Source organism: Oncorhynchus gorbuscha, linkage group LG13, assembly GCF_021184085.1.
Source record: "Oncorhynchus gorbuscha isolate QuinsamMale2020 ecotype Even-year linkage group LG13, OgorEven_v1.0, whole genome shotgun sequence".
NCBI lineage: Eukaryota > Metazoa > Chordata > Actinopteri > Salmoniformes > Salmonidae > Oncorhynchus > Oncorhynchus gorbuscha.
In genome coordinates, this window is record NC_060185.1 from 3083212 (window position 1) to 3108415 (window position 25204).

At 44.7% G+C, this 25204-nt stretch overlaps 1 protein-coding gene across 1 annotated transcript in view; it reads right to left on the minus strand.

Moving 5' to 3' along the window:
- Positions 1 to 25204, minus strand: part of tenm4 (teneurin transmembrane protein 4) — a 484585-nt gene that overhangs the window by 68327 nt on the left and 391054 nt on the right. The window contains exons 24-26 of the mRNA XM_046293604.1: positions 24597 to 24773; positions 23473 to 23879; positions 22098 to 22289 (exon numbers count right to left, since the gene is read on the minus strand). Coding sequence (XP_046149560.1) covers positions 22098 to 22289; positions 23473 to 23879; positions 24597 to 24773 — 776 coding nt within the window. The remainder of the gene's footprint in view (positions 1 to 22097; positions 22290 to 23472; positions 23880 to 24596; positions 24774 to 25204) is intronic.

Here is a 25204-nt window from a genome sequence, read left to right on the forward strand (position 1 = left end):
AGGCAGGTCAGACAGTAGAATAGAATAGTCCTTAGTAAGGCAGGTCAGACAGTAGAATAGAATAGTCCTTAGTAAGGCAGGTCAGACAGGAGGACGGTAGAATAGAATAGTCCTTAGTAAGGCAGGTCAGACAGAAGAATAGAATAGTCCTTAGTAAGGCAGGTCAGACAGAAGAATAGAATAGTCCTTAGTATGGCAGGTCAGACAGTAGAATATTATAGTCCTTAGTAAGGCAGGTCAGACAGGAGAATAGAATAGTCCTTAGTAAGGCAGGTCAGACAGGAGAATAGAATAGTCCTTAGTAAGGCAGGTCAGACAGTAGAATAGAATAGTCCTTAGTAAGGCAGGTCAGACAGTAGAATAGAATAGTCCTTAGTAAGGCAGGTCAGACAGTAGAATATTATAGTACTTAGTAAGGCAGGTCAGACAGTAGAATAGAATAGTCCTTAGTAAGGCAGGTCAGACAGTAGAATATTATAGTCCTTAGTAAGGCAGGTCAGACAGTAGAATAGAATAGTCCTTAGTAAGGCAGGTCAGACAGAAGAGACAGGAGAATAGAATAGTCCTTAGTAAGGCAGGTCAGACAGTAGAATAGAATAGTCCTTAGTAAGGCAGGTCAGACAGGAGGAGGATGGTAGAATAGAATAGTCCTTAGTAAGGCAGGTCAGACAGTAGAATAGAATAGTCCTTAGTAAGGCAGGTCAGACAGTAGAATAGAATAGTCCTTAGTAAGGCAGGTCAGACAGGAGGAGGACGGTAGAATAGAACAGTCCTTAGTAAGGCAGATCAGACAGGAGAATAGAATAGTCCTTAGTAAGGCAGGTCAGACAGGAGAATAGAATAGTCCTTAGTAAGGCAGGTCAGACAGTAGAATAGAATAGTCCTTAGTAAGGCAGGTCAGACAGGAGAATAGAATAGTCCTTAGTAAGGCAGGTCAGACAGTAGAATATTATAGTCCTTAGTAAGGCAGGTCAGACAGTAGAATATAATAGTCCTTAGTAAGGCAGGTCAGACAGGGGGATGGTAGAATAGAATAGTCCTTAGTAAGGCAGGTCAGACAGGAGGACGGTAGAATAGAATAGTCCTTAGTAAGGCAGGTCAGACAGGAGAATAGAATAGTCCTTAGTAAGGCAGGTCAGACAGTAGAATATAATAGTCCTTAGTAAGGCAGGTCAGACAGGAGGATGGTAGAATAGAATAGTCCTTAGTAAGGCAGGTCAGACAGGAGAATAGAATAGTCCTTAGTTAGAGCATGTCAGACAGTGGAATAGAATAGTCCTTAGTAAGGCAGGTCAGACAGTAGAATAGAATAGTCCTTAGTAAGGCAGGTCAGACAGAAGAGACAGGAGAATAGAATAGTCCTTAGTTAGGCAGGTCAGACAGTAGAATAGAATAGTCCTTAGTAAGGCAGGTCAGACAGGAGAATAGAATAGTCCTTAGTAAGGCAGGTCAGACAGAAGAATATAATAGTCCTTAGTAAGGCAGGTCAGACAGGAGAATAGAATAGTCCTTAGTAAGGCAGGTCAGACAGTAGAATAGAATAGTCCTTAGTAAGGCAGGTCAGACAGTAGAATAGAATAGTCCTTAGTTAGGCAGGTCAGACAGTAGAATAGAATAGTCCTTAGTAAGGCAGGTCAGACAGTAGAATAGAATAGTCCATAGTAAGGCAGGTCAGACAGTAGAATAGAATAGTCCTTAGTAAGGCAGGTCAGACAGTAGAATAGAATAGTCCTTAGTAAGGCAGGTCAGACAGTAGAATATTATAGTACTTAGTAAGGCAGGTCAGACAGTAGAATAGAATAGTCCTTAGTAAGGCAGGTCAGACAGTAGAATATTATAGTCCTTAGTAAGGCAGGTCAGACAGTAGAATAGAATAGTCCTTAGTAAGGCAGGTCAGACAGAAGAGACAGGAGAATAGAATAGTCCTTAGTAAGGCAGGTCAGACAGTAGAATAGAATAGTCCTTAGTAAGGCAGGTCAGACAGGAGGACGGTAGAATAGAATAGTCCTTAGTAAGGCAGGTCAGACAGTAGAATAGAATAGTCCTTAGTAAGCAGGTCAGACAGTAGAATAGAATAGTCCTTAGTAAGGCAGGTCAGACAGTAGAATAGAATAATCCTTAATAAGGCAGGTCAGACAATAGAATAGAATAGTCCTTAGTAAGACAGGTCAGACAGTAGAATAGAATAGTCCTTAGTAAGGCAGGTCAGACAGGAGAATAGAATAGTCCTTAGCATAACAGTGGTAGGATCGACAGTCCTCTACATAACAGTGGTAGGATCGACTGTCCTCTACATAACAGTGGTATGATCACAGTCCTCTCTACATAACAGTGGTAGGATCGACAGTCCTCTACATAACAGTGGTATGATCGACAGTCCTCTACATAAGAGTGGTAGGATCGACAGTCCTCTCTACATAACAGATAGACAGTCCTCTCTACATAACAGTGGCAGGATCGACAGTCCTCTACATAACAGTGGTATGATTGACAGTCCTCTACATAACAGTGGTAGGATCGACAGTCCTCTCTACATAACAGATAGACAGTCCTCTCTACACAACAGTGGCAGGATCGACAGTCCTCTACATAACAGTGGTAGGATAGACAGTCCTCTATATAACAGTGGTAGGATCGACAGTCCTCTCTACATAACAGTGGTATGATCGACAGTCCTCTACATAAGAGTGGTAGGATCGACAGTCCTCTCTACATAACAGATAGACAGTCCTCTCTACATAACAGTGGCAGGATCGACAGTCCTCTACATAACAGTGGTATGATCGACAGTCCTCTGCATAACAGTGGTAGGATCGACAGTCCTCTCTACATAACAGTGGTATGATCGACAGTCCACTACATAAGAGTGGTAGGATCGACAGTCCTCTCTACATAACAGATAGACAGTCCTCTCTACACAACAGTGGCAGGATCGACAGTCCTCTACATAACAGTGGTAGGATAGACAGTCCTCTATATAACAGTGGTAGGATCGACAGTCCTCTCTACATAACAGTGTTCGGATCGACAGTCCTCGATATAAAAGTGGTAGGATCGACAGTCCTCTCTACATAACAGTGGTAGGATAGACAGTCCTCTCTCCATAACAGTGGTATGATCGACAGTCCTCGATATAAAAGTGGTAGGATTGACAGTTCTCTCTTCATGACAGTGGTAGGCTCGACAGTCCTCTATATAACAGTGGTAGGATCGACAGTCCTCTATATAACAGTGGTAGGATCGACAGTCCTCTCTACATAACAGTTGTAGGATCGACAGTCCTCTACATAACAGATCGACAGTCCTCTATATAACAGTTGTAGGATCGATAGTCCTCTACATAACAGTGGTATGATCGACAGTCCTCTCTACATAACAGTGGCAGGATCGACAGTCCTCTATATAACAGTGGTAGGATCGACAGTCCTCTCTACATAACAGTTGTAGGATTGACAGTCCTCTATATAACAGTGGTAGGGTAGACAGTCCTCTATATAACAGTGGTAGGATCGACAGTCCTCTCTACACCACAGTTGTAGGATCGACAGTCCTCTATATAACAGTGGTAGGATAGACAGTCCTCTATATAACAGTAGTAGGATAGACAGTCCTCTCTACATAGCAGTGGTATGATCGACAGTCCTCTATATAACAGTGGTAGGATAGACAGTCCTCTATATAACAGTAGTAGGATAGCCAGTCCTCTCTACATGACAGTGGTAGGATAGACAGTCCTCTCTACGTAACAGTGGTAGGATAGACAGTCCTCTATATAACAGTGGTAGGATAGACAGTCCTCTATATAACAGTAGTAGGATACACAGTCCTCTCTATAACAGTAGTAGGATAGACAGTCCTCTATATAACAGTAGTAGGATACACAGTCCTCTCTATAACAGTAGTAGGATAGACAGTCCTCTCTACATGACAGTGGTAGGATAGACAGTCCTCTCTACGTAACAGTGGTAGGATAGACAGTCCTCTCTACATAGCAGTGGTATGATCGACAGTCCTCTATATAACAGTAGTAGGATAGACAGTCCTCTATATAACAGTAGTAGGATACACAGTCCTCTATATAACAGTAGTAGGATACACAGTCCTCTCTATAACAGTAGTAGGATAGACAGTCCTCTATATAACAGTAGTAGGATAGACAGTCCTCTATATAACAGTAGTAGGATCGACAGTCCTCTATATAACAGTGGCAGGATCGACAGTCCTCTATATAACAGTAGTAGGATACACAGTCCTCTCTATATAGCAGTGGTATGATCGACAGTCCTCTGTATAACAGTGGTATGATCGACAGTCCTCTATATAACAGTGGTATGATCGACAGTCCTCTACATAGCAGTGGTAGGATCGACAGTCCTCTGTATAACAGTAGTAGGATAGACAGTCCTCTACATAACAGTGGTATGATCGACAGTCCTCTGTATAACAGTAGTAGGATAGACAGTCCTCTACATAACAGTGGTATGATCGACAGTACTCTATATAACAGTGGTATGATCGACAGTCCTCTATATAACAGTGGTAGGATAGACAGTCCTCTATATAACAGTGGTAGGATAGACAGTCCTCTATATAACAGTGGTAGGATAGACAGTCCTCTACACAACAGTGGCAGGATCGACAGTCCTCTACATAACAGTGGTAGGATAGACAGTCCTCTATATAACAGTGGTAGGATCGACAGTCCTCTCCACATAACAGTGGTATGATCGACAGTCCTCTCTACATAACAGTGGTATGATCGACAGTCCTCTACATAAGAGTGGTAGGATCGACAGTCCTCTCTACATAACAGATAGACAGTCCTCTCTACATAACAGTGGCAGGATCGACAGTCCTCTACATAACAGTGGTATGATTGACAGTCCTCTGCATAACAGTGGTAGGATCGACAGTCCTCTCTACATAACAGATAGACAGTCCTCTCTACACAACAGTGGCAGGATCGACAGTCCTCTACATAACAGTGGTAGGATAGACAGTCCTCTATATAACAGTGGTAGGATCGACAGTCCTCTCTACATAACAGTGTTCGGATCGACAGTCCTCGATATAAAAGTGGTAGGATCGACAGTCCTCTCTACATAACAGTGGTAGGATAGACAGTCCTCTCTCCATAACAGTGGTATGATCGACAGTCCTCGATATAAAAGTGGTAGGATTGACAGTTCTCTCTTCATGACAGTGGTAGGCTCGACAGTCCTCTATATAACAGTGGTAGGATCGACAGTCCTCTATATAACAGTGGTAGGATCGACAGTCCTCTCTACATAACAGTTGTAGGATCGACAGTCCTCTACATAACAGATCGACAGTCCTCTATATAACAGTTGTAGGATCGATAGTCCTCTACATAACAGTGGTATGATCGACAGTCCTCTCTACATAACAGTGGCAGGATCGACAGTCCTCTATATAACAGTGGTAGGATCGACAGTCCTCTCTACATAACAGTTGTAGGATTGACAGTCCTCTATATAACAGTGGTAGGGTAGACAGTCCTCTATATAACAGTGGTAGGATCGACAGTCCTCTCTACACCACAGTTGTAGGATCGACAGTCCTCTATATAACAGTGGTAGGATAGACAGTCCTCTATATAACAGTAGTAGGATAGACAGTCCTCTCTACATAGCAGTGGTATGATCGACAGTCCTCTATATAACAGTGGTAGGATAGACAGTCCTCTATATAACAGTAGTAGGATAGCCAGTCCTCTCTACATGACAGTGGTAGGATAGACAGTCCTCTCTACGTAACAGTGGTAGGATAGACAGTCCTCTATATAACAGTGGTAGGATAGACAGTCCTCTATATAACAGTAGTAGGATACACAGTCCTCTCTATAACAGTAGTAGGATAAACAGTCCTCTATATAACAGTAGTAGGATACACAGTCCTCTCTATAACAGTAGTAGGATAGACAGTCCTCTCTACATGACAGTGGTAGGATAGACAGTCCTCTCTACGTAACAGTGGTAGGATAGACAGTCCTCTCTACATAGCAGTGGTATGATCGACAGTCCTCTATATAACAGTAGTAGGATAGACAGTCCTCTATATAACAGTAGTAGGATACACAGTCCTCTATATAACAGTAGTAGGATACACAGTCCTCTCTATAACAGTAGTAGGATAGACAGTCCTCTATATAACAGTAGTAGGATAGACAGTCCTCTCTCCATAACAGTGGTATGATCGACAGTCCTCGATATAAAAGTGGTAGGATTGACAGTTCTCTCTTCATGACAGTGGTAGGCTCGACAGTCCTCTATATAACAGTGGTAGGATCGACAGTCCTCTATATAACAGTGGTAGGATCGACAGTCCTCTCTACATAACAGTTGTAGGATCGACAGTCCTCTACATAACAGATCGACAGTCCTCTATATAACAGTTGTAGGATCGATAGTCCTCTACATAACAGTGGTATGATCGACAGTCCTCTCTACATAACAGTGGCAGGATCGACAGTCCTCTATATAACAGTGGTAGGATCGACAGTCCTCTCTACATAACAGTTGTAGGATTGACAGTCCTCTATATAACAGTGGTAGGGTAGACAGTCCTCTATATAACAGTGGTAGGATCGACAGTCCTCTCTACACCACAGTTGTAGGATCGACAGTCCTCTATATAACAGTGGTAGGATAGACAGTCCTCTATATAACAGTAGTAGGATAGACAGTCCTCTCTACATAGCAGTGGTATGATCGACAGTCCTCTATATAACAGTGGTAGGATAGACAGTCCTCTATATAACAGTAGTAGGATAGCCAGTCCTCTCTACATGACAGTGGTAGGATAGACAGTCCTCTCTACGTAACAGTGGTAGGATAGACAGTCCTCTATATAACAGTGGTAGGATAGACAGTCCTCTATATAACAGTAGTAGGATACACAGTCCTCTCTATAACAGTAGTAGGATAAACAGTCCTCTATATAACAGTAGTAGGATACACAGTCCTCTCTATAACAGTAGTAGGATAGACAGTCCTCTCTACATGACAGTGGTAGGATAGACAGTCCTCTCTACGTAACAGTGGTAGGATAGACAGTCCTCTCTACATAGCAGTGGTATGATCGACAGTCCTCTATATAACAGTAGTAGGATAGACAGTCCTCTATATAACAGTAGTAGGATACACAGTCCTCTATATAACAGTAGTAGGATACACAGTCCTCTCTATAACAGCAGTAGGATAGACAGTCCTCTATATAACAGTAGCAGGATAGACAGTCCTCTATATAACAGTAGTAGGATCGACAGTCCTCTATATAACAGTGGCAGGATCGACAGTCCTCTATATAACAGTAGTAGGATACACAGTCCTCTCTATATAGCAGTGGTATGATCGACAGTCCTCTGTATAACAGTGGTATGATCGACAGTCCTCTATATAACAGTGGTATGATCGACAGTCCTCTACATAGCAGTGGTAGGATCGACAGTCCTCTGTATAACAGTAGTAGGATAGACAGTCCTCTACATAACAGTGGTATGATCGACAGTCCTCTGTATAACAGTAGTAGGATAGACAGTCCTCTACATAACAGTGGTATGATCGACAGTACTCTATATAACAGTGGTATGATCGACAGTCCTCTATATAACAGTGGTAGGATAGACAGTCCTCTATATAACAGTGGTAGGATAGACAGTCCTCTATATAACAGTGGTAGGATAGACAGTCCTCTACACAACAGTGGCAGGATAGACAGTCCTCTATATAACAGTGGTAGGATAGACAGTCCTCTATATAACAGTGGTAGGATAGACAGTCCTCTCCATATACAGTGGTAGGATAGACAGTCCTCTATATAACAGTGGTAGGATAGACAGTCCTCTATATAACAGTGGTAGGATAGACAGTCCTCTATATAACAGTGGTATGATTGACAGTCCTCTATAACAGTGGTAGGATAGACAGTCCTCTATATAACAGTGGTATAGACAGTCCTCTCTACACAACAGTGGCAGGATCGACAGTCCTCTATATAACAGTGGTAGGATAGACAGTCCTCTATATAACAGTGGTAGGATCGAAGTCCTCTCTACATAACAGTGTTCGGATGACAGTCCTCGATAAAATGGTAATACAGTCCTCTACATAACAGTGTTGGATAGACAGTCCTCTCTCCATAACAGTGGTTGATCGACAGTCCTTTTGGTAGGATTGACTCCACTTCATAGACAGGAGTTTATTATCTTAAAAGTCATGACATTTACTCCTGATGCTGAATGTTGCACCCTCTCATCACACTGTGATTACAGTGGTCATCTATGAACATTTGAACATCTTGGCCATGTTCTGTTATAATCTCCACCCAGCTCAACCAGAAGAGGACTGGCCACCCCTCATAGCCTGGTTCCTCTCTGGGTTTCTTCCTAGGTTCTGGCCTTTCTAGGGAGTTTTTCCTAGCCACCGTGCTTCTACACCTGCATTGCTTGCTGTTTGGAGTTTTAGGCTGGGTTTCTGTACAGCACTTTGACATCAGCTGATGTAAGAAGGGCTTTATAAATATATTTTATATTATTATATTTTATTATGACAGTGGTAGGCTCGACAGTCCTCTATATAACAGTGGTAGGATCGACAGTCCTCTATATAACAGTGGTAGGATCGACACACATAACAGTTGTAGGATCGACAGTCCTCTACATAACAGATCGACAGTCCTCTATATAACAGTTGTAGGATCACAGTCCTCTACATAACAGTGGTATGATCGACAGTCCTCTCTACATAACAGTGGCAGGATCGACAGTCCTCTATATAACAGTGGTAGGATCGACAGTCCTCTCTACATAACAGTTGTAGGATTGACAGTCCTCTATATAACAGTGGTAGGGTAGACAGTCCTCTATATAACAGTGGTAGGATCGACAGTCCTCTCTACACCACAGTTGTAGGATCGACAGTCCTCTATATAACAGTGGTAGGATAGACAGTCCTCTATATAACAGTAGTAGGATAGGACACATCAGCAGTGGTATGAATCCTCTATATAACAGTGGTAGGAAGACATCCTCTCAGCTAACAGTAGTAGGATAGTCAGTCCTCCTACAATGATTGTGGTGGATGGACAGTCATTACTAACAGTGGTAGGATAGACAGTCCTTTATCTGTGGCTGGATGAATGCAGATGGGGATACACAGTCCTCTCTATAACAGTAGTAGGATAAACAGATGTAGTAGGATACGTTTATAACTGTGGCAGTCCTCTCTAATGACAGTGGTAGGATAGACAGTCCTCTCTACGTAACAGTGGTGCAGGATAGACAGTCCTCTCTACATAGCAGTGGTATGATCGACAGTCCTCTATATAACAGTAGTAGGATAGACAGTCCTCTATATAACAGTAGTTTATCTGTCCTGTAATAACAGATGGGAGACACAGATCCTCTTATCTGTAGTAGGATGAATAACAGATGGAGACAGTCCTCTCTCCATAACAGTGGTATACCTGTCCTCGATATAAAAGTGGTAGGATTGACAGTTTGTGTGGTAGGCCTAAATAGTCCTCTATATAACAGTGGTAGGATCACAGGTGGTAGGATCCAGTCCTCTCTAGAGGATCGACAGTCTCTACATAACAGATCGACAGTTTAGGATCGAAGTCCTCTAGTGGTATGATCGACAGTCCTCTCTACATAACAGTGGCAGGATCGACAGTCCTCTATATAACAGTGGTAGGATCGACAGTCCTCTCTACATAACAGTTGTAGGATTGACAGTCCTCTATATAACAGTGGTAGGGTAGACAGTCCTCTATATAACAGTGGTAGGATCGACAGTCCTCTCTACACCACAGTTGTAGGATCGACAGTCCTCTAATAACAGTGGTAGGATAGACAGTCCTCTATATAACAGTAGAGGATTAACAGTGGTACAGACAGTTCTATATAACAGTGGTCCCTAGACAGTCCTCTATATAACAGTAGTAGGATATCCTCTCTACATGACAGTGGAAACAGGAGAGTGTGGTAGGATAGACAGTCTCTATATAACTGGTAGATAACAGTCCTCTAAAACAGTGGTGGAGATTGAGACCACAGTTGGGGATTGACAGTCCTCTATATAACAGTGGTAGGGTAGACAGTCCTCTATGGAACAGTGGTAGGATCGACAGTCCTCTCTACACCACAGTTGTACTGATCGACTCTAGTCCTCTATATAACAGTGGTAGGATAGACAGTCCTCTATATAACAGTAGTAGGATAGACAGTCCTCTCTACATAGCAGTGGTATGATCTGACAGTCCTCTATATAACAGTGGTAGGATAGACACTCTAGTAGGTTAGACAGCCAGAGCACTGAACACTGGTGGTTAGGATAGACAGTGCTCTATATAACAGTGGTAGGATAGACAGTCCTCTGTACAGGATACACAGGTAGTAGGATAAACAGTCCTCTATATAACAGTAGTAGGATGAACTACTATAACAGTAGTTATATAACAGTAGTAGGATCTGACAGTCCTCTATATAACAGTTATAGGATCGACAGTCCTCTAGTAGTAGGATACACAGTCCTCTCTATATAGCAGTGGTATGATCGACAGTCCTCTGTATAACAGTGGTATATCGACAGTCCTCTATATAACAGTGGTACTGATCGACACTCTACATAGCAGTGGTAGGATCACAGTCCTCTGTACTGTAGTAGGATAGACAGTCCTCTACATAACAGTGGTATGATCGACAGTCCTCTGTATAACAGTAGTAGGATAGACAGTCCTCTACATAACAGTGGTATGATCGACAGTACTCTATTAACAGTGGTAGATACTGACAGTCCTCTATATAACAGTGGTAGGATAGACAGTCCTCTATATAACAGTGGTAGGATACAGTCCTCTATATAACAGTGGTAGGATAGACAGTCCTCTATATAACAGTGGTAGGATAGACAGTCCTCTATATAACAGTGGTAGGATAGACAGTCCTCTATATAACAGTGGTAGGATAGACAGTCCTCTATATAACAGTGGTAGGATAGACACCTCTATATAACAGTGGTAGGATGACACTCTATATAACAGTGGTAGGATAGACAGTCCTCTATATAACAGTGGTACTGATTGACACCTCTATATAACAGTGGTTAGACAGTCCTCTAGAGCACAGTGGTACACAGTCCTTTATATAACAGTGGTGTTTCTGAAAACACCAAAAAGGAAACACTGAAATATAATACTCACTGGGGTTAGAAATCACAGAGTTTTTCTCCACCTTTTTCTCCACTTCTAGACAGGAGTTTATTATCTTAAAGATTAGTGAATCATCACATTACACAGTCTATGAAATATGAGCTCTAGGATTCACACAGAGCACTGAACACTCTGGGGTTACACACAGAGTACTGGACACTCTAGGGTTACACACAGAGTACTGACACTCTGGGGTTACACACACACACACACACACACACACACACACACACACACACACACACACACACACACACACACACACACACACACACACACACACACCACGTTAGTTTCTGCAAATCAGGGTTACACAGGTACAGAGTACTGGACTGCACCTCTTGGTCCCCGAGGGTTACACATCAGCATGGAATAATGGAAACATCCCTCAGCTTGTTGTCAGTCAGTCCTCCACAATGATTGAGTGGATGGAACATTACTTAGAATGAGGACGTTTATCTGTGGCTGTGAATGCAGATGGGAGACGAGGAGATGACACGTTTATCTGTGGCTGTGAATGCAGATGGGAGACGAGGAGATGAGGACTCTGTGGCTTAATGCAGATGGGAGACTGGAGATGAGGACTTTATCTGTGGCTGTGAATGCAGATGGGAGACAGGAGATGACTGGACGTTTATCTCTGGCTGTGAATGCAGATGGGAGACAGAGATACTGACACTTTATCTGTGGCTGTTACAGATGGAGGGGCAGAGTACTACTGGTGTTGAGGACATTTTGTGCACTCCTAAATAGCACCCTATTCCATACTTTTCACCAGGGCCAGTAGAGCTCTGATCAAAAGTAGTGCACTATTTAGAGAATAGGGTTACAACAGATTTTGTTGCCTGCTGTAATAACTAACAGGTTAATACTGAGATTAACAGGGGACAGTTTCTATAGTTACACTTCCTCAGAGTACTGGAAAAGGAGAGGGGAGACAAATCATATCCTTCAGAGTAAATAAAGACTGAACATTGAGGTTCTGGGGTTACACACAGAGCACTGAACACTCTGGGGTTACACACAGAGTACTGGACACTCTGGGGTTACACACAGAGTACTGGACACTCTGGGGTTACACACAGAGTACTGAACACTCTAGGGTTACACACAGAGTACTGAACACTCTGGGGTTACACACAGAGTACTGGACACTCTAGGGTTATACACAGAGTACTGGACACTCTAGGGTTATACACAGAGTACTGAACACTCTGGGGTTACACACAGAGTACTGGACACTCTGGGGTTACACACAGAGTACTGGACACTCTAGGGTTACACACAGAGTACTGGACACTCTAGGGTTACACACAGAGTACTGGACACTCTAGGGTTACACACAGAGTACTGGACACTCTGGGGTTACACACAGAGTACTGACACTCTAGGGTTACACACAGAGTACTGACACTCTAGGGTTACACACAGAGTACTGAACACTCTGGGGTTACACACAGAGCACTGAACACTATTAACACAGAGTACTGGACACTCTAGGGACACACAGAGTACTGGACACTAGGGTTACACACAGAGTACTGAACACTAGGGTTACACATAGAAGCCTGAACACTCTGGGGTTACACACAGAGCACTGAACACTCTGGGGTTACACACAGAGTACTGGACACTCTAGGTTACACACCTGAGTACTGGACACTCTAGGGTTACACACAGAGTACTGAACACTCTGGGGTTTCACACCTGGTTACACACAGAGTACTGGACACTCTGGGGTTACACACAGAGTACTGGACACTCTGGGGTTACACAGTAGAGTCCACTCTGGGGTTACACACAGAGTACTGGACACTAGGGTTACCACTTCCCTGGGGTTACACACAGAGTACTGGACACTCTAGGGTTACACACAGAGTACTGGACACTCTGGGGTTACACACAGAGCTAGATCCACTTCCTGGGTTGTCTGACCTCTGCTGTTATCTGCACTATAAAGGGATACTGTGTCATTTGGGACACACATATCTTCCCCTGTCAATTTGAAGCCAGAAACAATAGTCACTGAGCCAGTAGATCCACTTCCCTGGTTTCACCCTGAGCCAGTAGATCCACTTCCCTGGTTTCACCCCTGAGCCAGTAGATCCACTTCCCTGGTTTCACCCCTGAGCCAGTAGATCCACTTCCCTGGTTTCACCCCTGAGCCAGTGATCCACTTCCCTGGTTTTAACACTGAGTAGATCCACTTCCCTGGTTTCACCACTGAGCCAGTAGATCCACTTCCCTGGTTTCACCCTTGAGCCAGTAGATCCACTTCCCTGGTTTCACCCCTGAGCCAGTAGATCCACTTCCCTGGTTTTAACACTGAGCCAGTAGATCCACTTCCCTGGTTTCACCCCTGAGCCAGTAGATCCACTTCCCTGGTTTCACCCCTGAGCCAGTAGATCCACTTCCCTGGTTTCACCCCTGAGCCAGTAGGTCCACTTCCCTGGTTTTACCACTGAGCCAGTAGATCCACTTCCCTGGTTTCACCACTGAGCCAGTAGATCCACTTCCCTGGTTTCACCCCTGAGCCAGTAGATCCACTTCCCTGGTTTCACCCCTGAGCCAGTAGATCCACTTCCCTGGTTTCACCCCTGAGCCAGTAATTTTACTGCTCAATTTGATCATCAATCATCCAATCCTGTCATCTTATTCTATTGCAACATGCGCTTTTGCAATCAGAGAGGGAGAAACCTTTCTTTGTAGACCTTCATCTAAATGCAACCTGCTTCACACTACCATGTCTATGAGCTGCCTTTCTCTGAGCTGGAGGGCAGGTAGGGCCAGGGAGACTGGGGATGGAGGGAGCTGGGGCAGGGGCCAGGGAGACTGGGGATGGAGGGAGCTGGGGCAGGGGCCAGGGAGACTGGGGATGGAGGGAGCTGGGGCAGGTAGGGCCAGGGAGACTGGGGATGGAGGGAGCTGGGGCAGGTAGGGCCAGGGAGACTGGGGATGGAGGGAGCTGGGGCAGGTAGGGCCAGGGAGACTGGGGATGGAGGGAGCTGGGGCAGGGGAGACTGGGATGGAGGGAGACTGGGGATGGAGGGAGCTGGGGCAGGTAGGGCCAGGGAGACTGGGGATGGGAGGGAGCTGGGGCAGGGGACAGGGAGACTGGGGAGGGAGGGAGCTGGGGCAGGGGACAGGGAGACTGGGGAGGGAGGGAGCTGGGGCAGGGGACAGGGAGACTGGGGAGGGAGGGAGCTGGGGCAGGGGACAGGGAGACTGGGGAGGGAGGGAGCTGGGGCAGGGGACAGGGAGACTGGGGAGGGAGGGAGCTGGGGCAGGGGACAGGGAGACTGGGGAGGGAGGGAGCTGGGGCAGGGGACAGGGAGACTGGGGATAGAGGGAGCTGGGGCAGGGGACAGGGAGACTGGGGAGGGAGGGAGCTGGGGCAGGGGCCAGGGAGACTGGGGATGGAGGGAGCTGGGGCAGGGGACAGGGAGACTGGGGAGGGAGGGAGCTGGGGCAGGGGGCAGGGAGACTGGGGATGGAGGGAGCTGGGGCAGGGGCCAGGGAGACTGGGGAGGAGGGAGCTGGGGCAGGGGACAGGGAGACTGGGGATGGAGGGAGCTGGGGGGGGCCAGGGAGACTGGGGATGGAGGGAGCTGGGGCAGGGGACAGGGAGACTGGGGAGGGAGGGAGCTGGGGCAGGGGACAGGGAGACTGGGGATGGAGGCAGCTGGGGCAGGGGACAGGGAGACTGGGGAGGGAGGGAGCTGGGGCAGGGGACAGGGAGACTGGGGATGGAGGCAGCTGAGGCAGGGGACAAGGGTCAGGAGACTGGGGATAGAGGGAGCTGGGGCAGGGGCCAGGGAGACTGGGGAGGGAGGGGCAGCTGGGGCAGGGGCCAGGGAGACTGGGGAGGGGGAGGGAGGGGAGGGTGGGAGCTGGGACAGGGACTGTATGTCCTGTATGGGTAGTTGTGAAATGCATGAGATAAAATATAGTATAGTATATAATATAGCATAAAGTATAATATAGTATATCATATAGTATATAATATAGTATATAGTATAATATAGCCAGGTATATAATATAGTATATAGCATAGTATATAATGTAGTATATAATATAGTATATAGTATAAAATAGTATAGTATATAGTATAGTATATTAAATAGTATAGTATATAAAATAGTATATAGTATAATACTGTATAATATATAATATAGTATATAGTATAATATAGTATAGTATATAATATAGTATAGTATAGTATAATTATTTTTGGAATGTACCCAGCTGGCTGAAGCTTTAGTTCTAGTGTAAACCTCTGTCTCTACCCACTGCCTAAATTCAGAGTTGTTGCTTTATATGAGAATTACTGGAAGCTAAAGTCCTCGTGTTACTGGGTCAGAATGAAAGCTCTGAGAGTTACTGGAAGCTGAAGTCCTAGTGTTACTGGGTCAGAATGAAAGCTCTGAGAGTTACTGGAAGCTAAAGTCCTAGTGTTACTGGGTCACAATGAAAGCTCTGAGAGTTACTGGAAGCTAAAGTCCTTGTGTTACTGGGTCAGAATGAAAGCTCTGAGAATTACTGGAAGCTAAAGTCCAAGTGTTACTGGGTCAGAATGAAAGCTCTGAGAGTTACTGGAAGCTAAAGTCCTAGTGTTACTGGGTCAGAATGAAAGCTCTGAGAGTTACTGGAAGCTAAAGTCCTAGTGTTAACTGGGTCACAATGAAAGCTCTGAGAGTTACTGGAAGCTAAAGTCCTTGTGTTACTGGGTCAGAATGAAAGCTCTGAGAATTACTGGAAGCTAAAGTCCTAGTGTTACTGGGTCAGAATGAAAGCTCTGAGAGTTACTGAAAGAAATCTGTTCTAAAGTCCTCAAAGAAAATACTGGGTCAGAATGAAAGCTCTGAGAATTACTTGAAGTAAAGTCCAAGTGTTACTGGGTCAGAATGAAAGCTCTGAGAGTTACTGTTGGCAAGCTAAAATGTCAAAGTGTAAAGTAGCTGGGTCATAATGAAAGCTCTGAGAGTTACTGGAAGCAAAGTCCTCTATTACTGGGTCAGAAAGGCCCTGGTCTAGAATTACTGGAAGCTAAAGTCCTAGTGTTACTGGGTCAGAATGAAAGCTCTGGAATCTAAAGTAGTGTTACTGGGTCATAAAGCTAGGAATAGGGTTCCAAGTCCTGTGTTACTGTAGTGAACTATATAGGGAATAGGGTTCCATAGGGTTCTGGTCTAAAGTCCTAGTGTTAATAGGGTTCCAAAGGCCCTGAAAAGTAGTGGACTAAAAATGAAAGAAATCTGTTCTCTTTCTAGATCCTCAAAGAAAATAACAATTAGGCAGCTTAAACAATCTCCACTCTGAATGAATACATTGATAGTATACACTATTAAGCACTGGCGCTTATCATTACCACAACATCATTAGGAGGTCACTGGGCTTGGCAAGTACACTAAAATGTCAAAGAAGATAAAGTAGCCAAGGGTCCTGGTCATAAATAGTGCACTATATAGGGATTAGGGTTCCAATAGGGCCCTGGTCTAAAGTAGTGCACTATATAGGGAATAGGGTTCCATAGGGTCCTGGTCAAAGTAGTGCACTATGGGAATAGGGTTCCATAGGGTTCTGGTCCAAGTGCACTATATAGGGGTTCCATAGGGTTCTGGTCATAAAGTAGTGCACTATATAGGGAATAGGGTTCCATAGGGCTCTGGTCTAAAGTAGTGCACTATATAGGGAATAGGGTTCCATAGGGCTCTGGTCTAAAGTAGTGCACTATATAGGGAATAGGGTTCCATAGGGCTCTGGTCTAAAGTAGTGCACTATATAGGAAATAGGGCTGGTCATAAGTAGTGTACTATATAGGGAATAGGGTTCCATAGGGCTCTGGTCTAAAGTAGTGCACTATATAGGGAATAGGGTTCCATTTGGGATGAAGAGGAGAAGACATAGTGCAGCAGATGTCTTTTATTGTTCTCTCTGCAGTCCTTTGTGTTTTTGTTTCTTTGATCCTCAGGTCCCACACTGACCTAATGGTCTGACCTTTGACCCTCAGGTCCCACACTGACCTAATGGTCTGACCTTTGACCCTCAGGTCCCACACTGACCTAATGGTCTGACCTTTCACCCTCAGGTCCCACACTGACCTAATGGTCTGAACTTTCACCCTCAGGTCCCACACTGACCTAATGGTCTGACCTTTGACCCTCAGGTTCCACACTGACCTAATGGTCTGACCTTTCACCCTCAGGTCCCACACTGACCTAATGGTCTGACCTTTGATCCTCAGGTCCCACACTGACCTAATGGTCTGACCTTTGATCCTCAGGTCCCACACTGACAATGGTCTGACCTTTGACTCTCAGTCCCACACTGACCTTTGGTTTCTTTGACCCTCAGGTCCCACACTGACCTAATGGTCTGACCTTTGACCCTCAGGTCCCACACTGACCTAATGGTCTGACCTTTGACCTAATGGTCTGACACCCTCAGGTCCCACACTGACCTAATGGTCTGATCTTTCACCCTCAGGTCCCACACTGACCTAATGGTCTGACCTTTGACCCTCAGGTCCCACACTGACCTAATGGTCTGACCTTTGACCCTCAGGTCCCACACTGACCTAATGGTCTGACCTTTAATTTCCAGCCCAGGAAAATTATGTCTTTGACCCTCAGGTCCCACACTGACCTAATGGTTTGACCTTTGACCCTCAGGTCCCACACTGACCTAATAGTCTGACCTTTCACCCTCAGGTCCCACACTGACCTAATAGTCTGACCTTTCACCCTCAGGTCCCACACTGACCTAATGGTCTGACCTTTAATTTCCAGCCCAGGAAAATTATGTCTTTGACCCTCAGGTCCTACACTGACCTGACCTAATGGTCTGACCTTTGACCCTCAAGTCCTACACTGACCTGACCTAATGGTCTGACCTTTCACCCTCAGGTCCCACACTGACCTAATGGTCTGACCTTTAATTTCCAGCCCAGGAAAATTATGTCTTTGACCCTCAGGTCCTACACTGACCTACACTGACAAGCATTTCGCCACACTCGCAATAACATCTGCTAACCATGCGTATGTGACCAATACAATTTTATTTTATTTGGTCTGACCTTCGAGCACAAATCCTCCCTTCAGCTTCACATACTGTGCAGGCCTTAATCCTTCACTACATGTATAATGCACACTGAGTGAACAAAACATTAGAAACACTTTCCTAATATTGATTTGCACCCCCTTCATGCTACTGATGTGATTGGCAACAGAATGAATATATACACTGAGTGAACAAAACATTAGGAACACTTTCCTAATATTGATTTGCACCCCCTTCATGCTACTGCTGTGATTGGCAACAGAATGAATATATACACTGAGTGAACAAAACATTAGGAACACTTTCCTAATATTGAGTTGCACCCCCCTCCCCCTTCTGCCCTCAGAGCAGCCTCATTTCATCAGCGTATGGACTCTACAAGGTGTTGAAAGCGTTCCACAGGAATACTGGCCCGTGTGGACTCCAATTCTTCCCCACAGTTGTGTCCAGTTGGCTGGATGTCCTTTGGGTGGTGGACCATTCTGGATACACACGGGAAACTGTTGAGAGTGAAAAACCCAGCTGCCTTCCAGTTCTTGACACAAACCCGTGTTCCTGGCACCTACTACCATACCCCGTTCAAAGGCACTTAAATATGTTGTCTTGTCCATATTCACCCTCTGAATGGGACACAAACACAATCCATGTCTCAATTGTCTCAAGGCTTAAAAATCCTTCTTTAACCCGTCATCCTCCTCTTCATCTACACTGATTGAAGTGGATTTAACAAGTGACATCTAATAAGGGATCATATCTTTCACCTGGATTCACCTGGTCAGTCTGTCATGGAAAGACATAAACTGAAGGTTTTTATACTCAGCGTATATACAGTAGGTCCTATACACACACACAGAGGAGAGAGTTGATACTATATGAACAGAGATTGTTGTTACTATTTATTAGGGTCTGTTTTGTAGGTGGTGCGGTAGAGGAGAAAAAAACACTTGAGTGTTTTTTACAGAGATCAGTTATGCCGCGTTAGCCCAGTAGGCCCCAAGGTCGACCCATTCAATAGTATGAAAACATATTTCAAATCGAGATCCAATTAGAGGAGAACATCGAAACCGAGCACCAGGGCATGCTATAACAAATTATCTCTATTATATATTGGACCTGTTGAAAGAGGACAGTTGTGTTCTATAGGATACTGTAGCGAATGGACCACACAGGTCAATCAGATTGTCCTTCCTCTGTGTGTGTGTGTGTGTGTGTGTGTGTGTGTGTGTGTGTGTGTGTGTGTGTGTGTGTGTGTGTGTGTGTGTGTGTGTGTGTGTGTGTGTGTGTGTGTGTGTGTGTGTGTGTGTGTGTGTGTGTGTGTGTGTGTGTGTGTGTGTGTGTGTGTGTGTGTGTGTGTGTGTGTGTGTGTGTGTGTGTGTGTGTCATTCATCATTGTGATGATAATCCACCTGATTGACTGTTGAGAAATTTGTTCCAGGTGGATGATGGGATACCCTCATCTCTGACACACCAATCAGTGGGCTCCGTTTAATCTACACTGATGTTCAACCCCTATGTCATCTATTGAACACAACAAGTAGAATGAATGGCACCCTATTCCCTTCATAGTGCACTACTTTTGACCAGGGCCCATAGGGTAGGAGTGCACTACGTAGGGGGGGGGATAGGGTACCATTTGGGATGCATGCCTATATCTATCGACCGAGCAGTGCCATGGAGGATAGCTCTGCCTGTGGGCAGTGACAGACTCACCGAGTGGCTGGACCTACCGTCCAATAGTCTTCCTTTCTCTGAAACGGCTGATGATGTAATTATCACGTTGCAGCACGACCCTGTCAGCCACAGTACGAAACCTGATATGGGCGTTTTACAACACTGAAGATGGAAACGATTTAACAGCAGGAAGCACTTAACTTAGAGGGACGCCATTGATGAAAAAATGAATATCTACCATTACACATGTTTTCATATCTACCATTAACTACCATTAAACATGTTTTCATATCTACCATTAACTACCATTAAACATGTTTTCATATCTACCATTAATAATGTTTTCATATCTACCATTAATAATGTTTTCATATCTACCATTAACTACCATTAAACATGTACAGGCCCTGTATTTCATTCATAAGAGAGACAATTAAAAGGCACCCACCTTCCAACTAAACAAAAGCCACCCCCTACCAACTAAACTAAAGCCACCCCCTACCAACTAAACTAAAGCCACCCCCCTTCCAACTAAACTAAAGCCACCCACCAGCCAACTAAACTAAAGCCACCCCCTACCAACTAAACTAAAGCCACCCACCTTCCAACTAAACTAAAGCCACCCCCCTTCCAACTAAACTAAAGCCACCCACCTACCAACTAAACTAAAGCCACCCCCCTTCCAACTAAACTAAAGCCACCCACCAGCCAACTAAACTAAAGCCACCCACCTTCCAACTAAACTAAAGCCACCCACTTTCCAACTAAACTAAAGCCACCCACCTTCCAACTAAACTAAAGTCACTCACCAGCCAACTAAACTAAAGCCACCCCCTACCAACTAAACTAAAGCCACCCACATTCCAACTAAACTAAAGCCACCCCCTTCCAACTAAACTAAAGCCACCCACCTACCAACTAAACTAAAGCCACCCCCCTTCCAACTAAACTAAAGCCACCCACCAGCCAACTAAACTAAAGCCACCCACCTTCCAACTAAACTAAAGCCACCCACTTTCCAACTAAACTAAAGCCACCCACCTTCCAACTAAACTAAAGTCACTCACCAGCCAACTAAACTAAAGCCACCCACCAGCCAACTAAACTAAAGCCACCCACCAGCCAACTAAACTAAAGCCACCCACCAGCCAACTAAACTAAAGCCACCCACCCACCAGCCAACTAAACTAAAGCCACCCACCCACCAGCCAACTAAACTAAAGCCACCCACCCACCAGCCAACTAAACTAAAACCACCCACCCACCAGCCAACTAAACTAAAGCCACCCACCCACCAGCCAACTAAACTAAAGTCACCCACCAGCCAACTAAACTAAAACCACCCACCCACCAGCCAACTAAACTAAAGCCACCCACCAGCCAACTAAACTAAAGCCACCCACCAGCCAACTAAACTAAAGTCACCCACCAGCCAACTAAACTAAAGCCACCCACCCACCAGCCAACTAAACTAAAGTCACCCACCTTCCAACTAAACTAAAGTCACCCACCAGCCAACTAAACTAAAGCCACCCACCAGCCAACTAAACTAAAGCCACCCACCAGCCAACTAAACTAAAGCCACCCACCAGCCAACTAAACTAAAGCCACCCACCAGCCAACTAAACTAAAGTCACCCACCTTCCAACTAAACTAAAGTCACCCACCAGCCAACTAAACTAAAGCCACCCACCAGCCAACTAAACTAAAGCCACCCACCAGCCAACTAAACTAAAGCCACCCACCAGCCAACTAAACTAAAGCCACCCACCAGCCAACTAAACTAAAGTCACCCCCTACCAACTAAACTAAAGTCACCCCCTACCAACTAAACTAAAGTCACCCCCTTGCTCAACTTTTAGTGTTACTTTGAAACAGACACCAATGATTCTAGCTCTGAGGCAAGCCAAGTGATGGGATCCATAGTAACATGATGTTATCCAGACAAAAATGATTTTTTTGGGGGGGGATTGTCAGAGAAAAGACCATTAAGAATTCAGCTTTGATCTAACGCAGCTACTGCAAAGCCTTAGTCTGTAATCAACTCAGCTGGGAGCCTGGCACATAGATTTTGTACTGAAATTGCTTTGGGATGCAGGTGTGTTTGGGGTAAACAAAATATTTTGTCTACTTACTCATAGAAGGTGGTCCATCCATTGTTGTTACTCTTCGTAGCCAGTAATGAGGAGCTCCCGTGATAGGTCATCATAGCCAGCTCCTGCCCTTGAGCAGCGATGGTCTTCAGGGCGTTGTTGGTCCCAATGGTGAACCAGAAAGTCTGTCCATCAGGCACCATCAACCACAGAGGCATGCCTGTTGTATCCCTCCTGATCAATCAATCAATTCATGCATCAAACTTCATGTACAGTGTATATAGCATATTTATGACAACAAATGCAGTTTAAACGAATAACGTTTCAACGCTTAACGAATAACGTTTCAACGCTTAACGAATAACGTTTCAACGCTTAACGAATAACGTTTCAACGCTTAACGAATAACGTTTCAACGCTCAATAACGCTTTCAACGCTTAATAACGTTTCAACGCTTAACGAATAACGTTTCAACGCTTAACGAATAACGTTTCAACGCTTAACGAATAACGTTTCAACGCTTAACGAATAACGTTTCAACGCTTAACGAATAACGTTTCAACGCTTAACGAATAACGTTTCAACGCTTAACGAATAACGTTTCAACGCTTAACGTTTCAACGCTAACGTTTCAACGCTAACAATAACGCTTTCAACGCTTAACGAATAACGTTTCAACGCTTTCATAACGCTTTCAACGTAACGAATAACGTTTCAACGCTTAACGAATAACGTTTCAACGCGTTTCAACGCTAACGAATAACGTTTCAACGCTTAACGCTTAACGAATAACGTTTCACCGCTTAACGAATAACGTTTCAACGCTTAACGAATAACGTTTCAACGCTTAACGTTTCAATAACGTTTCAACGCTTAACGAACGTTTCAACGTTTCAACGTTTAACGCGAATAACGTTTCAACGCTTAACGAATAACGTTTCAACGCTTAACGAATAACGTTTCAAGGATTAACGAATAACGTTTCAACGCTTAACGAATAACGTTTCAACGCTTAACGAATAACGTTTCAACGCTTAACGAATAACGTTTCAAAGCTTAACGAATAACGTTTCAACGCTTAACGAATAACGTTTCAACGCATAACGAATAACGTTTCAACGCTTAACGAATAACGTTTCAAAGCTTAACGAATAACGTTTCAACGCTTAACGAATAACGTTTCAACGCTTAACGAATAACATTTCAACGCTTAACGAATAACGTTTCAACGCTTAACGAATAACGTTTCAACGCTTAACGAATAACGTTTCAACGCTTAACGAATAAACTAATAAAAGGTGAAAAATAACAAACGTTTTCTCGACAAACATAAAACTAAGATAACAATTCAATTAGTAAAATAACAGACTAGTGTAGCAACAAAACAGATACATGAATAGATAAAAGGCAGGACACCTGATGGTCACTACGTTGTTGTTCTGATCCGTGATGCTGGCCAGGTCTCCCTCTCCGGAGTAGGTCAGGTTATAGATGTCATCCCCAGTGGTCAGACTCTGAGTATAGATGTGACTGCCATTGGAGTCAAAGAGATATAGTTCATCGCTAATCGGGGAGGAGACCTCGTACATGCTCAGTGGGTTCAGGTAAGGTTTGTTCCGTCGGACGGAGCGAATACGGATGTTGCCGAGGTCGGCGACGAAGAGTTCACCGTCAGGGGAGACAGCCAATGACGACGGAGCGTTGACTCTGGCATCTTTTGCGTAGCCGTCGTCGCCGGAGTAACAGTCACAGTTAGCGTCATTGTTACAGTCACAGCCGCTGGGCGCCCCGGCCACCAATGAAATCTCTCCGTTGGTGGACACCTGAAATACACAGGAAATGATGACGTCCGAGTAAAAGATGCTCTGTCTTGTCCGGACAGAGAGTATTACAGTGCGTTCAACGGTCATGATCATTGCAAGTAAAATAGTAAAACAGTAAAATAGTAGTCTAGGTAATCAATCAATCTAATGTATTTACAAAGCCCTTTTTACATCAGCCAATGTCACAAAGTGCTGTACAGAAACCCAGCCAGGTAAGTACAGGTACGATGACCCAGGTAAGTACAGGTACGATGACCCAGGTAAGTACAGGTACGATGGACCCAGGTAAGTACAGGTACGATGGACCCAGGTAAGTACAGGTACAATGGACCCAGGTAAGTACAGGTATGATAGACCCAGGTAAGTACAGGTATGATGTACCCAGGTAAGTACAGGTATGATGTACCCAGGTAAATACAGGTATGATGGACCCAGGTAAGTACAGGTATGATAGACCCAGGTAAGTACAGGTAGGATGTACCCAGGTAAGTACAGGTATGATGACCCAGGTAAGTACAGGTATGATAGACCCAGGTAAGTACACGTATGATGGACACAGGTAAGTACAGGTATGATAGACCCAGGTAAGTACAGGTATGATAGACCCAGGTAAGTACAGGTATGATGTACCCAGGTATGTACAGGTATGATGACCCAGGTAAGTACAGGTATGATGACCCAGGTAAGTCCAGGTAAAAATAAGAAGTTGTTTCTCACCTGTCTCACACGGTTGATCTTCTTCTCGTCTGATTCAGATATATACAGGATGCCATTGTGAGAGACGGCGAGAGCGTTGGCCGACTCTAGGGTGGCGTGGACGGCCACCTTGCTGACCAGGAAATGATCCAGGCCAGGCACCTGGCAGTGCATGGGCCTCCCTGCCACGATACGCACCTGGTGGTTGCAATTGACATCTGAATCATTATCCAGAGGGAATTACAATCAGGGCATTCAACTAAGGTCAGTGTATTCAACTTGTCTTGCTGCTTTTTGTTCTATGTTGCTCTGTCTGTATGCTACGTCTTGCTTGTTCTATGTTGCTCTGTCTGTATGCTACGTCTTGCTTGTCCTATGTTGCTCTGTCTTGCTTGTTCTATGTTGCTCTGTCTGTATGCTACGTCTTACTTGTCCTATGTTGCTCTGTCTTGCTTGTTCTATGTTGCTCTGTCTGTATGCTACGTCTTGCTTGTCCTATGTTGCTCTGTCTTGCTTGTTCCATGTTGCTCTGTCTGTATGCTACGTCTTACTTGTCCTATGTTGCTCTGTCTTGCTTGTTCTATGTTGCTCTGTCTGTATGCTACGTCTTGCTTGTCCTATGTTGCTCT